The sequence below is a fragment of the Suncus etruscus genome, chromosome 15 (assembly GCF_024139225.1).
Source record: "Suncus etruscus isolate mSunEtr1 chromosome 15, mSunEtr1.pri.cur, whole genome shotgun sequence".
NCBI classification, from domain to species: Eukaryota; Metazoa; Chordata; class Mammalia; order Eulipotyphla; family Soricidae; genus Suncus; species Suncus etruscus.
In genome coordinates, this window is record NC_064862.1 from 75,112,735 (window position 1) to 75,128,594 (window position 15,860).

Here is a 15,860-nt window from a genome sequence, read left to right on the forward strand (position 1 = left end):
GTGTGACTCAAAACAAAAAAAGAAAAAAAGAAAAAAAGAAAAAAAAATCTGGGTGGGCTGGTGTGACAATGGTTCAGTGAATACGGTACTTTGAGTCTGTCTTCTGCTGTTGGAAGGGCTTGTAAAACTCAAGTTCTACCTCTGACCAGGAACTCATCTGGCTCAGCAGAGGGAGAAGTTCATGTCCCGAGGCCTGTCTGCTCCCTGCCAGGCCTGCCTGGCAAAAATTTCCGACTATAGCTATTTATTGAACCTTCCCCAAGGTCGGGAGCACCCAGTACCTTACACAAGTGATGGCTTGGCTTTGCCACAATCGGGTTGGGCAGTCTGGGCAATAGCACAGCAGTAGGGCATTTGCCTGCCAATCCAGGACCCAGGTTTAATTCCCAGCATCCCATATGGTCCTGAGCCTGCCAGAAGCGATTTCTGAGCACAGAGCCAGGAGTAACCTCTGAGCCCCATGTGGAGTGGCCCCCAAACAAAAACAAACACAATCGGATTGTCTGACTTCCTGTGTGATTGCCAGGAGCTCCGGGCCTAGATCCCAGCTCCTCGCACCTCTATCTCCGGCAGCTGAGATCAATGGTGAAAGCAGGCCACTTCTCACTGCACACTCAGCAAAAAGGGGGTCTGCGTTTGGACCCCAGGCCTTTCCACACTCCCCAAGTCCTGGTGGAACTGAACTCACTTGGGAAAGCTAGTAAAGGGGAAGGGGGCCGGTGGGCTTCCCTCCAGAAGGGAGGTAGTGGGCAGTGCTCTGCCCTCCTCTTAACATGTCAGTAGGTCTGGAGTAGCTTCCATGGACCTGCCCCGGAGGCGGGGAAGCCCCGCTGGCAAGCAGCAAGGGAACTGGGAGTGGAAATAACAGACCGGCTGGAGAACCAGCTGCCAAAACAAACCCAAGGCAGAAGGTCTGCTTGCCACCACCTCAGCTGGGCCCAGGCCAGCAAGAGACGGAACACAGACGTGCAGGGAGACACATCATCCCTGCCAGCTCCCCACTTCGCTCTTGGGGGGCCTTGCAGCCACTGCTGATGGAGATCAGGAGTTGAGACCATAAGAGAGACATCTCTCTAGTCTCCCTGAGGCCACCTGGTGTGACCTTCTGTGCCAGAGCCACCCGAGTCTCCTTTTGTGCTTGTTCACCCCTCAGTCAGATGCTATAGGTACCTCTTCCTTTTTTTTTTTTTTTGTACCCAGCAAACTCCTATTCATCCTTTAAAACCCAGAGTCAAGGGTCAGAGCAATAGTACAGTGAGTAGGGCACTTGCCTTGAACAAGGCCCACCCAGGTTTCATCACTGGCATCCTATATGGTCCCCTGAGCGTTACCAGGTGTATATTCCTTAGTGCAGAGCCAGAAGTAACCCCTGAACCCCTAAAACAAAATAAAACCCAGGTCGACAATTAAACCATTTTGGATCTCACCAGGAAGTTCCTGATTCATATGTCTATACCTTGGCTTTTTGAACCTTTCCCCATTAAATGGTGAGTCCCTGGGGCTGAAGTGATAGAACAACTGGTAGTATGTTTGCCTTGCACAGTCTACAGGGATTGGATCTCCAGCAAATCCATATGGTCTTTTGAGCACAGGCAGGATTAGCCCGAATATTGCTGAATAGGGCCCACTTGCCTTGCACAAGGCAGACCCTGGTTTGAGTTCCAGCATCCCATAAGGTCCCTCAAGCCCCACCAGGAGTAATCCCTGAGCTCAGAGCCAGGAGTAACCACTGAGTATAAGGTACGGCCCAACTCAAAAAGCCTTTGACCGAATCAACAGTAAAAACTTGACTCAGGGCACTATGAGTGGATGTGTAGCCATTGATTAACATCTGTAACTCAAAGGGCAACAACTGCAGGCCTCCATTGAAGTTTGTGCTTTTAAAAAAAACAGCTGATTAAAAAAAAAAGGCTATGACCCTGTGAATCGATTTGGAGATCCACAAATGGGTTACCACCCACTTTGATAAACATTGCCTTAGGTGACTCCTTTGATAAACACACGAGAGGGCGATCAAGTCACAAATAGGCAAACAAACCCATCAGGTACTACTAGGGTTGGAGGTGGGTGAGATCTTTGTTACAAATGTGGGCCAGAAAGATGGAGAACCCAGAACCAGCTGCTCGAATCCAAGAAGGAATCAAATTTGCTGGCTGCTTCTCCCACAAGCTCTTCGCTTCACTTTCTCTATGCCAGGGGTGGCGAACAAATTCGACACAAAAAGCCAAAATTTTAAACTGTGAGAGTTAGAGCCACACCACGCAGTGACCTGCCAAAACAGACAAACGCGCACACAAAAGCATATAAGTTTAACAATAATATATTAAACACATATTGTGTTTTGCAATTTTGAGTGAGGGTAAAAATCCTGTTCGCCACCCCTGCTCTATGCCTATATCCTCAGTCCCTGGGCCACCAACACACAGGGTTTTCTCTGGGACAAGGCAAAATTCACCGTGCCCTGGTCTGCTATACCCTGCAGTCTGGGGAAAACTGTGCTTTCTGAAGAGGGAAACTCCCCTTCCTTCTATTCCCACCCCCAGCTAAAAGCTTCCCTTCCCTTTCTAGGCAGAGTTTGCAAACATGGGAGGGAGTAGCTTATCGAACACCACAACTAACTACTCTTTATTGTCTAAGACAACTATAACTGAACATAGACAACATCACCCCTTCCCCGCCCTTGTGCCCTCCCCAATTCAAGAGTCCTTGGGGGCTGGAGAGAAGAAATAGTAGCGAGAACAAGGACAGACATGTGTTCCATATCCTGCACCCCATATATTTCCCCAAATCCGCAGACATGTGTTCCATATCCTGCACCCCATATATTTTCCCAAATCCGCCAAGAGTGACCTCCTGTGATCAGAGCAGAGTCAGGAGAGAGGCCTGAGCATCGCCAGGTGTGACCAAATCCCTTCTGCCCCAGATTCAGAGTCCTGGAGCTGCGGACTCTTGGGGCCCTGTCACTGAGGGTTGACCAGCCACCCTTTGGGTTACTTGGGGGTGACCCTGAAGACGCGGATGTGGATGGCCGAGTTATTGCGGTTGCGCGTGAGCGGCTCTCTGGCATCGCTCTCCGTTTCCAGCTCGTCCACCAGCTCCACGGTGGACGTGTTGGCGGCCACCTGCAGGGAGCCGAAGCTGCCCGCCTGCAGCTGGAGGGCGATGTTGATGGCACGGTTGATGGCCAGGCCCAGGCCATGGATGTAGATCTCGGAGCAGCCGTTCTGACCCCGCGCCCCTCCGTCCAGCAGCTTCTGGCAGCGCGCCAACTGGGCCTTGAAGTCAGTCTTCATGTTGACATAGATGTCATTGGGCCTGCGGGGCAGGCGGTGCGGCAGCCGCTTTCGCAGGGTGTACTCCACGGGGTCCAGCTCGGCCTCCACGGCCCCACGGGGCTCTCGGTTTTCTGCCATGCTAGGACGGGGAAGGGGAAAAAAAAAAAAAAAGAGAGCAGGTTAGGGAAGGGGGCAAACCACTGCACTTCCTTTCCGGCCCCCGTTACTTCCCCCAAGTGCAGCTGAATCAGAGAGCGCAATAGACACCCCTCGGCGCTTACAACCTCCCACGCCCCTTCCTCTCCCGCGCCTACTCGCTCTCCACCGCGCACTCCGCGTCCAGTCGACCCGAAGAGAAAGGGTCACCTGCGTCCCGGAGAGGGGAGAGCGGGACGCGAACCGTCAGCCAAAGGCCCGCACTCAGCCGGGCGACAAGGCAGAGGAGAACGAGTGCGCATGCGCGCCCGCTCTCGCCCTCCGCCAATCGGCTCCTAGGCCTCGCTCTATCCCCGCCCCTTTCTGAGAGCTCGCATCGTCCCGCGAGGCTTCCTGGGAAATGACGCGTGACCACGTGACCCTTAGGAGCGGGGCGTCGGTGTGGGCGTGGTCAGATGGCAACAATGGGGCGTGGCCAATTTTGTTCTCTGCCCAGAGGCTGCCTCTGCTGGAGCAGAGTCTGGGAGGTTGTTATAGGGGCGCACAGAATGGGGGTGAAAGGGAAGGCCGCGAGTTCAGAACATGATGGCCAGGACGAGGGGACCACTGCCCATCTCAGCCCCTCAAGTCGAGGAGGAGGCTTGGGGGGAAATGAGCAAAGCTGATCTCCAGGCCAGACTGCTGGTGACTCTCCTGGGGATCTCTCATGGGGATCTGTTCTGCTCCCCAACCTCTGGCCGGCTGGGCTCCTTGGTGGGGGAATCCAGGCTGTGAGCCCTTGGCCCGCACTTGGACTCACTCACTCACATCCCTCAAGCCTCCTCCAGCCCTCGAAGCAAGCTGGGATACCTTCTCTCCCACTCTGGGCAGGGCAGGGTCTAGCTCTCCAGGCCCAGTGAACACTTTTCTCTGGGAAAGAAAGGGGCTTCTCTGCAGGGGTTGCTGTAGTTTATATTTCCTCCCGCGGAAATGCGTTAAAAAGTCTTTGTTAACGGTGCTGGAGAGATAGCACAGAGGGGTAGGCGTTTGCCTTGCACATCACGGTTGACCTGAGTTCAATTTCCAGCATCCTATATGGTCCTCCCCTTCACCTCTCCCAACCTGCCAGGAGTGATTCCTGAGTACAGAACTAGGAGTAATCCCTGAGCATCGCCGGTGTAGCCCCCAAACCAACCAACCAACCAAATAAATAAATAAGCTATTGCTAAAATCAACAACTCCTCTGCACTTGGGTTTCCCTTTCACTGTCACAGGAATGATTCTTGTCCTGTGTCTTGCCTGGAGTCTGGCCCCGTTAGATGCAGACTACAAAACGGTCGTGTTCCTGAGAACCCCTATCTCAGCACTATTTAAATCTTGTTGCTCCCTTTAATTGTTTCCATTTTTTAAAAATTTCGGAGGCTTGGGGCGGGAGAGATAGCACAGCAGCGTTTGCCTTGTAAGCAGCCGATCCAGGACCAAAGGTGGTTGGTTCGAATCCCGGTGTCCCATATGGTCTCCCGTGCCTGCCAGAAGCTATTTCTGAGCAGACAGCCAGGAGTAACCCCTGAGCATCGCCGGGTGTGGCCCAAAAACCGAAAGAAAAAAAATGTTTGTCTTGCATGCAGAAGGACAGTGGTTCGAATCCTGGCATCCCATATGGTCCCTCAAGCCTGCCAGGAGCTATTTCTGAGCATAGAGCTAGGAGTAACCCCTGAGCGTTGCCGAGTGTGACCCCCCAAAAATTGTTTTTTTTTATTTTTCGGAGGCTTGGGGGCCACATCCAGCAGTACTCAGGGCTTACTCCTGGCCCTGTGCCCAAGGGTTATTCCAGAAGGTGCTCAGGGGACCATTTGCAATGCTAGCATCCCTATCAGGATGACAGCTGTGGCAGCCACTTTTTTTTTTTTTTTTTTTTTTTTTTTGGTTTTTGGGCCACACCCGGTGACGCTCAGGGGTTACTCCTGGCTATGCGCTCAGAAGTCGCTCCTGGCTTGGGGGACCATATGGGACGCCGGGGGATCGAACCGCGGTCCGTCTCCTAGGCTAGCGCAGGTAAGGCAGGCACCTTACCTCGAGCGCCACCGCCCGGCCCCGGCAGCCACTTTTGAGGTAAGTGATTTACTCCCGTGGCATTTCTCTATTGATTCTTTTTATTTTATTTTATTTTTGTTTTTTGGGCCACACCAGCGATGCTCAGGGGGTTTCCTGATTCTCTACTCAGAAATTACTCCTGGCAGGCTCAGGGGACCATATGGGACACTGAGGATGGAATGTGGATCAGCCAGGGCAAAGGCAAATGCCCTACCCACTGTGCTATTGCTCCAGCCCCAAAGAATGAGTCTTGATTTGGTTTTGGTTTTGGTCCACACCTGGCAGCACTCAGGGATTATGCCTGGCTCTACGCTCAGGGGTTACTCCTGACAGGCTCAGGGACCATATGGGATGCCAAGGTTGGAACCCAGGTTGACCACATGCAAGGCAAATGCCCTGCCAGCTGTGCTATTGCTGTGGCCCCTCTCCATAGATTCTTTTATTTTGGGGGGTTACATCCAGTGGCACTCAGGGGTTACTCCTGGCTCTGTGCTCAGAAGTCGCTCCTGGCAGGCGCAGGGGACCATATGGGATGCCAGGATTTGAACCACCATCCTTCTGGGATCGGCTGTGTGCAAAGCAAATGCCTGACTGCTGTGCTATCTCTCCAGCCCCTCTCCATTGATTCATAAGTAACCACAGCTTGGAGATGGTGGGTCAGAGTTAGCTGAGGAGGGTAAGTGGGAAGGATTGTGACAGCCCTAATGTACCTCAGGAGTGATAGCTGGACTGATTTCAAGTAGTGCTCAAGGCTTACTCCTGGCTTTACACTCACAGATCACTCCTGTCAGGGATCAGGGAACCATATGTGATACCAGGGATCGAACCTGGGTTGGCTGTGTGCAAGGTAAGCACCCTCCCCGCTATACTATCGCTCTGGTTGTCCTGAGCTGAATCTCAGTGGATAAACAGGAGTTCGGGGAAGCAAGAAATGCTCTAGAAACAGTCAATAGCATTTCTTTTGTTTGTTTGTTTGTTTGTTTGTTTGTTTTTGGGGCCACACCCGGCGGTGCTCAGGGATTACTCCTGGCTGTCTGCTCAGAAATAGCTCCTGGCAGGCACGGGGGACCATATGGGACACCGGGATTCGAACCAACCACCTTTGGTCCTGGATCGGCTGCTTGCAAGGCAAACGCCGCTGTGCTATCTCTCCGGGCCCAGTCAATAGCATTTCTAAAAGCATGCCAGCATTGACCCAGAGGAGTGGCCTAGACTCCATGGAGCTTGTGTTCCACAAGTGTGTGGTCATGAGCTACAAGCCCCAGAGTCCCACCGCATGGAGCAGAAACTGGCTTCCCTGCTGGCTGCTATGATTTGTGGCCACATAATAGCTAGAGGTAACTTCTGTGCTTCCCCCAAGGGTATGAGCCCTGGTGAGCTTCTGTGCATGTATATCTAAGGGAGTGCAAAAGTTTGATGCACGGGAGGCTCCGGGTCTGTGAGATAAGTGATAAGATATGCCACACATGCCCCTATCCCCTGAGCATATGTACAACCTGGGAACCCCAAAAATAACCACAGCAGCAACAAAGAAAGTGGACCAAGAGCTAGTACAGCTGGGATGGTGTTTGCCTCGAACACAGCACACCTGGATTTGATCCCCACAGCACCATCAAGAGTGATTTCTGAGTGCAGAGCCAGGAGTAACTAACTAGGGTGTGGTCCCCACAAAAATAAATAACTGAAAAGAAGAGAATGACGAAGAGGGGAATGTAGAAAAGAATGGAAGTACAAAACCTCAGTGTCTACTTCCAGGAACTAGAAAAGAAGAATCAAAAAAAGATAAATAATATGGGAGGAAGAGGCTAGAGTACAGTGGGGAGGGAAATTGCCTTGTATACAGTCAACCTGAGTTCGAACCCCAACAGCCCATATGTCTCCCACACAACTGCCAGAAGTAATTCCTGAGCATAGTGTTAGGAGGATCCCATGAGCACGTCAGGTGTGACCAAAAAAAAAAAAACCAAACAAATCTGATAGAAAAAGACCCTAGATGGTACAGGGTGATGCTAAGGTGCTTACCTTGCATGCAGCCCATCACTATGATTCCTAGCACCATATGCAGTGTTCCTCAAACTATGGCCCTCGGGCCACATGTTGTATTTGTATCTGTTTTGTTTCTTCATTGCAAAATAATATCTATGCAGTGTGCATAAGAATTCGTTCATAAGTTTTGTTTTTACTATAGTCAGACCCTCTAATGGTCTGAGGGACAGTGAACTGGCCCCCTGTTTAAAAAGTTTGAGGACCCCAGATAGGGTGTCCCAAGAAATTCCAGGATGATTCCCAAAGTACAGAGCCAGGAGTAAATCCTAAACACTGCTGGGTGTGGCCCAAACAAAATAAAAGAACGAAGAACTATATCCTCATAAAATTAAAAATATGTACTCTCTTGGGCTGGAGCAAAAGCAAATGATTTAGTTTCCATTCCCGACATCCCATATGGTCTCTTAAGCCTGAAGGGAGTAATTCCTGAGTACAGAACCAGGAGTAACTTCTAAGCATTGTTGGGTATAGACACTTGCCCCTCAAAAACAAACAAACAAACAAAAAAACCAACATACATCTGGGACCCTGAATTAGCATAAGGGGCTGAGCTTTGTTTGCAGACAGCCCAGATTTGATCACAGGCATCAACCACACTTGGTCCTCTGGGCACTGAGCTGAGAATAAACATCTTAGCGCCATCTAGTGTCACCCCATTACCAAGACAGCAACAAATTGGGGCCGGAGAGATAGTACAGTGGGTAAAGCACTTACTTTGCACGTACACGACCCTGGTTCCATCCCTGGCATCCCATATGGTCACCACAGTACTGCCAGAATTAACCCTGAGCTTCACCAGATGTGGACCAGAAACAATAAAAGAAATCCACATGCTGAGATAAACCACTGACAGAATGAAGGGTCTTAAAGAAAGCCCCAGAGTGGGAGAAAATATTTTTCACATCACAGATCCAGTAGAGGCTCATGTGGGAATGTGGAAAGACTCTAGGACGGGAATTAGAAGACACAGAGCAGAGGAAGATCAAAGGATGGAGTATCGGGCTGGCATCCACAGGACCCTGCACCCTGCCCTGTTCAATTCAGTACCATCTGCCTCACCCAGCACCACTGGGTAAGCTCTACTGGTCCCCAGCATCAATGTGGGGAAGGGCTCAACCCCAAAAGATACCCAGAAAACCATTGACCATATTAGAAAAGGGTTGTCCCTTTTCTTTTACTTTTTTGTTTGTTTGTTTGTTTGTTTTTTGTTTTTGTTTTATGGGCCACACCCGGCGGTGCTCAGGGGTTACTCCTGGCTGTCTGCTCAGAAATAGCTCCTGGCAGGCACGGGGGACCATATGGGACACCGGGATTCGAACCAATCACCTTAGGTCCTGGATCGGCTGCTTGCAAGGCAAACACTGTTGTGCTATCTCTCCGGGCCCAGGTTGTCCCTTTTCTAAAGTGGGTCGTTTCTTTTTGTTTTGGGGCCACACCTGGCAGTGCTCAACTCTGTACTCAGGGATCACTACTGGGAACCAGCTGGGATGCTAAGGGTGGAACCCGGGTCTGCCACACTTAAGGCAGATGCCCTCCCCACTGTATTATTGCTCCAGCCTCAGAAGTTAATTATTGGGGCCGGGCGGTGGCGCTGGAGGTAAGGTGCCTGCCTTGCCTGCGCTAGCCTAGGATGGACCGCGGTTCGATCCCCCGGCGTCCCATATGGTCCCCCAAGAAGCCAGGAGCAACTTCTGAGCGCATAGCCAGGAGTAACCCCTGAGCGTCACAGGGTGTGGCCCAAAAACCAAAAAAAAAAAAAAAAAAAGAAGTTAATTATTGAGATTTGCCTAAAATTTCCTTAAAGTAGGCTTCATGCAAATTCTAAGAATCAAATGATTATGGGACTGAAGCAATAGTATAGTGGGTAGGGTGTTTGCCTTGCTGACCCAGGATGGACATGGGTTCGAACCCTGGCATCCCATATGGTCCCCCAAGCCAGGAGCAATTTCTGAGTGCAGAGCCAGGAATAATAACCCCTGAGCATCACCAGGTGTGCTGCCTCCAAAAAAAGAATCAAATGATTAAGTTCACTGAGGGCTCAGTGATTCTGTAGACAGAACTCAGGGATCCCCCATTCCTGGACCTTTGGGACCCCAGGTTCCCAAAGGGAAGCACCCCAGGGCTGAAGAGAAGCATAGCAGGGAGGGTGCTTGCTTTGCAAGAGGCCAATCTGGGTTTGATCTGGCATCTCATATTTTCTGTTGAGCCCCATAGGAAGTGAAGAGTGATAGGGCTGGAGTAATAGTATAGCAGTTAAGGAGCTTGTCTTCCATGCAGCTGACCTAGGTTCAATCCTCGGCATTCCATGTGGTCCCCTAAGCACCGCCAGCAGTGATTGCTGAGCATTGCTGGGTGTGACCCAAAACAACAACAACAACGAAAAAAATTTTAGGCCGGCGTAATAGCAAAGAAGTAGGGCATTTGTCTTGCATTCTGCCATTCGAGACAGACCCGGGTTTGATTCCTGGCATCCCATATGGTCCCCTGGCCTGCCAGGAGCGATTTCTGAGTACAGAGCCAGGAGTATCCCCTGAGTGCAGCTGGGTGTGCCCCCCCCAAAAAAAGTGAGGTGTGAGCCCTGAACATGGCTAAGAGTGGACCCCAAAAATGTAAATCAAGCGGAGACTCCAGGCAGCAGGAGCAAGCCACCCCTCCACACACACATTTCACAGTATGTGGAACTCCAGGACTAAGGTTCTCGAGAAATAGGCAAGAAAAACGGATGCGGAGCGGGAGAGATAGCATGGAGATAAGATGTTTGCCTTACATGCAAAAGGACAGTGGTTCGAATCCTGGAATCCCATATGGTCCCCCGAGTCTGCCAGGAGTGATTTCTGAGCATAGAGCCAGGAGTAACCCCTGAGCACTTCCGGGTGTGACCAAAAAAACAAAAAAGAAAAAAAAAATGGATGCAGGAACAGGAGGGAAAAAGGGAGGTATGAGACCAGAGAGTCCTCTGGAGACCTTAAAGGCAGAGGATCCAGAAGGAAGTGCCTCCACGTGTTATATGTGGCTGGCAGGTCACAGGTCACACAGATAATAATCACAAGAGTTAATAAGGCACAGGTCACTGGGGCCTGGACAAGCAGTGACACAGGGCTGACCAAAGAACTTGGCTTGTGGCAGAAGTAATTCTGCAGCAATTAACTAATTTAAAGGTCCATGTGGCTGGGCTGTGAACAATAAGCACCATTGATTGATAGTATAGCAGGGAGGGTGTTTGCCTTGCATGCAGCCAACCCAGGTCCAATTCCCAACATTTCATATCGTCTTCCCAGCTCACCAGGAGTGATTCCTAAGAACAGAGCCAAGAGGAACCCCTGAGCATCACCCAAACCAAAAATAAGTTACAATAACAATAACAATAAGCTGCATTTAGGAATGAGCCCAGTGATGAACAGTTTGTGTCTTTTCTGAATTTCTACAATGTTCTTCTCACCTCAACATCTAGGTACCAAGAGTCACAATTTTCATGTATGAAGCAAGTCTGTGCAATAAACCAACCTGACCTCAGAACGCCTCAAGGCTGACTGGGCCAAGGAGGTGACTAGTAGGGAAAAAAAGCAAGTCCTTCTCAGGCCCCTTTCATCATGCTGGTCCAGGAGTCAGTCAGGCTCTATTTCGCTTCCCAAAGCTGTCCCATGTGACAACCATATGGACCAAGACCTTTTATAGCACCTGGAGAAAAAAAAAAAACTGTTTGTTTGTCTGTTTGTTTGTTTTTCAAGTGAGCCACATCCTCCAAAGCACAGAATCACAGAGGCCAAGTTCAGGTAGCAACTTCCAGTGTCTGGGTAGCAATGCCATTCCCCGGAGAGATTCCATTTAGGGTTAACGCAGCAACAACAACACAGTTGGGGGTCCCAGGCTGATACTCAGAGAAAAAAAGCTCAGTTGCCTCTTTGGGGTCAGCACTAGCCCTCCCCACTGGTTCCAAGAAAATGCATTTCTTGAATCCTCTTGATATCCCAGCCTGATTTCTCTCACGTGACATCTCCAAGGTGCTACCCTTCAAATGAATTTTTCAGGTGGGCTTCCGAGCTCAAAGAGCATCACTTGACTTTTTGTTGGTTTGATTGTAGGCCACACCTGGCAGTACTCAGGATCACTACTTCCAGCTCATTCAACAACTCAGTGCCAGGTAGTCCCAGGTCCCTGAAGCTCCGATTCCAGCTCCACCAGAATCCAACTTTCTGGGGCTTGCTAATCCGTCAATGAAATAGGACAAACCCTCACTCAGTTAAAGCAAGGCTTTAGATCCATAGCATAGTGTGGAGGGCTTTTGCCTTGCATGCTGCCGACCATCGGTCGATCTGGCTTCCCATGTGTTCCCCTGGGTACTGGTAGGAGTGATTCCTGAGTGCAGAGCCAGAAGGAACCCCAGAGAGCTGCCGAGTGTGGCTCCCCCCCCCCAAAAAAAAAGCGAAGCTTCAGGTGACGGATGACTTTCAGTTCCCCAAACACAGCATGAAAAATCTACCTCACAAAAGGATGCTCTCTCAGGGATAAGAAACCAAGAAGGAACTTAAAGAATCCTGACACCCCAGACTGGTGACGGGGCACTATTGGACAGTGTCCAAAGCAGGAACAGTGAGCTATTAACCTGAGTTGTTCCCAGCATTAGAGGAAACAGCGGCGGAATCTCCAAGTTCTCAGGGAGACCAAGGACATGGCAAAGGGGGAAATCTGAGGGGGATGGGGGTTGCACCGCCGGAACAAAGGCTCTACGGGGAGGCTCAAGCTCCAAGTCCAACTTAGCTTCGACTTCGATTACTTTGCATTAGGAAAACAGGGGCAAGAGCATACAATCAGGAATGACTTTTCACAGCACTTTGGCACACACCCCCACCCCCAAAGTTCATGCATTCGGGAATGTCATTTTGGAAAAGCTCTAGTTTAAAATACTGAAATAAATAAAATCACCCAGGGGCAGGAGAGAGAGCATGGAGGTAGGTTTGCCTTGCATGCAGAAGGATGGCTGTTCGAATCCCGGCATCCTATATGGTCCCCGGAGCCTGCCAGGGGCTCAGGAGTAACCCCTGAGCACTGCCGGGTGTGACCCAAAAACAAAAACAAAACAAATCAACCAGCAAAATAAGCAAAGGGGATGCCTATTTGCCCAAGAGTTTATTTTTTAATCTCCTTTCCTATGTATCGGTTCCCCTTCTCTTAAGGGTGTGTGTGTGTGTGTCTCTTAAGGATGTGTATGTGTGATCACGCCTGACCCGTGTGTGTGTGTGTGTGTGTGTGTGTGTGTGTGTGTGTGTGTTTCTTAAGGATGTGTGTGAGATCACGTCTGGCCCGTGTGTGTGTGTGTGTCTTAAGGGTGTGTGTCTGTGTGTGTCTGTTAAGAATGTGTGTGTGTGTCTCTTAAGGGTGTGTGTGTGTGTGTGTATGTCTTAAGGATGTGTGTGATCACATCTGGCCCGTGTGTGTGTGTGTGTGTGTGTCTCTTAAGGATGTGTGTGTGTAATCACGCCTGGCCCGTGTGTGCGTGTGTGTGTGTGTGTGTGTGTCTTAAGGATGTGTGTGTGATCACGTCTGGCCCGTGTGTGTGTGTGTGTGTCTTAAGGGTGTGTGTCTCTTAAGGATGTGTGTGTGTAATCATGCCTGGCCCGTGTGTGTGTGTGTGTGTCTTAAGGATGTGTGTGTGATCACGTCTGGCCCGTGTGTGTGTGTGTGTGTGTGTGTGTGTCTCTTAAGGGTGTGTGTCTCTTAAGGATGTGTGTGTGTGATCACGCCTGGCCCGTGTGTTTGTCTCTCTCTCTTAAGGGTGTGTGTGTGTGTCTGTGTGTGTCTCTTAAGGATGTGTGTGTCTCTTAAGGGTGTGTGTGTGTGTGTGTGTGTGTGTGTGTGATCACGCCTGGCCCATCTCCAGTTCCCAGGGCGACCGAGTACGAGGAGCACCGGGCCTTGTATTGTGTAGGGGACCCCGTCCAGGCTAGGTGGGCTCCCTGGAGGGCGCGGAGCGAGCAGCCGGCCGGCCGGGGAGGCCACGGCGTGGCGTCACGCGTCGCGATCGGAGTGGAGGGGAGGGGACGCCGCGCCACGCCACGCCACGCGAGGACCCCCAACCGCCCCCCAACCCCCGCGCCCCGCGCCCGCCCGCCCGCCCGCCGCAGGGCCCGGGCCGGGTCACGTGACGCGCGGGGCCGGGTCACGTGGCGTGCGGGCCCGCGGTGGCCGCGGTGGCCGGGCCGGGCGGCGGCGGCGGCGGCGGCGGCGGCGGCGGGGGCGGCCCCGGGCGCGTCACGTGGTGCGGGGCGAGCAGCCATCTTGGTCCAAACACAAACACAGAGACGAGCGGCCGCAGCCGAGGTGCCCGGCCCGCCCCGGCCCTGCCCGCCCGCCGCCGCCCCCGCCGCGGTAAGCGCCCCGCAGCCCGGCCCGGCCCGCCCCGCCGCGCGCCCGCCCGCCCGCCCGGCCCGCCGCCCGCCCGCCTGCACCGCCGCCGCGCCCCGCGTGCAGCGCGCCCCCAGCCCAGGCCGCGCGCCCCCCGGGCCCGGCCCGGCCCTGCCCGGCGCCCCCCGTGAAGGGCACCGCGTCCTCGGGCCCCGCCACCCCCGGGCGTCCGCGCAGCCGCTGCACCCCCGGACCCGCCCTGGGGCTTAGCTTGATCACGGGGGCCCCCGCCGCCGCCGCGCCGAGCCCCACCGGCCCTGCAGGTCCCCGGCCCGGGGTGCCCCCGGGGGCCCCAGTGCAACTTCTTGCAACCCCAGAACGGGCCCCGCCGGGGGGTCGCACCCCATTCCTCGCCGAACCCCCCCTCACGGCCTGCTGAGGTCTCTGCCAGCCCCCCCCCCCCGCGCTGCCACCGAGACCCCCATGCTCCCCGGGTTGCAGCTGGTCTGGGAAAGTTGCACCCTGCACCCCAAACCTGCATTCCTGCACCCCTGCACCCCCTTTTATTTCCCAAGAGGGGTTCCTTGCGCCCGCGGTGTGCCTTCTTACAGGGCAGAGTTGGGGGCTACTAGGAACTTGGTGAGGTCTGGGGGGGTCGCCCCTAGGGGAGCCCCGGCCTTGGTGGTGGTGACCCAGTGACTGGCCACGTGTGCTGTCCCTCCCGCCCTGCTTGTCTGTGTTTTTTTTGAGTTGTGTTTTTGCTGGCAGAACGGGGCCCCAGTTTTTTTTTTTTTTTTTTTTCTCCCCTGGATTGTCTGGCTTTGCTAAATATGTGGCGTTTTAGGTTTAGGGGGTAAAAGGGTGCAGGAGGAGGTGAAGGGTTGAAACAGTTTGGGGAGCAGAAATTTTCAATGGGTTACCACTCACCAAGTCAATCGCTGTGGGGGGGTGGGTAGGTGCAGCTTCTGTGCTCTTGCAGAATCTCCTGAGAACTGATTGGGGGGCTCTGGTACCCCCTTCCTGGCAGCCACAGCTGCCTTTGTTTTTCCTGGCTGTCCTGGGCCAGTGGGCGAGGGAGTGAATGAGGCCAAGTGTGCAGAGAACTTTGAAAGCTTCATTTGTCCTAGCCAGCTAGGGGGTCCAGGGGATCTACTTGGGGTGGCTGAACAGCTGGGAGGCAGACTGCCTTGCACCCCACTTAAGGCCTCTCAGTTCTCTTCCAAGCCGCGAGGAGCAACTTTCCATCCCCGGGACGGGTTTGAGGCCGGCCAGTGGCTCCCGTATTGGGCAGTCTGAAGCTGGACCAGCTACTAGGACCTTGTGAGGCACATTGCTCTGGGTTGGACCTGGCTCAGGTGTAACCGAAGGAGAAGAGAATGTTAACTGTCACTGGACTGCTTCTTCCTGGGGTCTTTTTCTACCTCTAGAGGCCTCTGCAGCCCAGGGGACTTGGTCTGGGACTCTGTGGGTTTCTCCTTGACTAAAGAGTGGGCAAGAGGCCCCCCAGAATGCCTACCTGTCTCAGGAAAGGGACCCAGAGTGGGTATGGGGTGGCAAGAGATGACCAGGAGGACCAAGAGAGTGTGGCTGTTCAGTGTCTTCTCTGTCAGGTCCCTCCAACTCTTTGAGGGTTCTGGGCTTTTCTTTGGTTCTGGAAATTCATCCTCCTGCTAGGCCCCCTGTTTTTCTCCTGGGATGAGGAGAGGAGATGGTTGGTCAGCAGTAGCTGAGTGCTAGACAGATGTTCCAGTATGTTTCAGCACTGTCCAGCCCTGGCTGCTTGTCACCTGAGGATAGCAGTAACCTGTGTCATCCTTTCAGACTGGCTTCCCTGCAGGGTCATGGCCTTGCAGGGGTCCAGGGACGGATCTTGGTGCAGGCTCCCTGCAGCAGGGATCAGTCATGGCAGGCTCTGGGGATCCTATGAGATGCCCGGGATTCACCTAGGTGGGGTGTGTGCAAGGCAAG

General features: G+C 52.9%; 1 protein-coding gene across 1 annotated transcript; it reads right to left on the reverse strand.

Annotated features, from left to right (window-relative positions):
- Nucleotides 1-2,604: 2,604 nt before the first annotated feature.
- On the reverse strand, nucleotides 2,605-3,679 carry POP7 (POP7 homolog, ribonuclease P/MRP subunit). Its single transcript, XM_049788756.1, has 2 exons — nucleotides 3,590-3,679; nucleotides 2,605-3,414 (listed from the first exon to the last, which is right to left on the reverse strand). Exon 2 carries the CDS (start codon nucleotides 3,411-3,413, stop codon nucleotides 2,991-2,993), a length of 423 nt encoding a protein of 140 aa, XP_049644713.1. The 5' UTR covers nucleotide 3,414; nucleotides 3,590-3,679; the 3' UTR covers nucleotides 2,605-2,990.
- Between the last annotated feature and the right edge of the window lie 12,181 nt (nucleotides 3,680-15,860).

Coding starts and splice junctions, on each gene's coding strand:
- POP7 (XM_049788756.1), bottom strand. CDS start 3,413: ATGGCAGAAAACCGAGAGCCCCGTGGGGCCGTGGAGGCCGAGCTGGAC.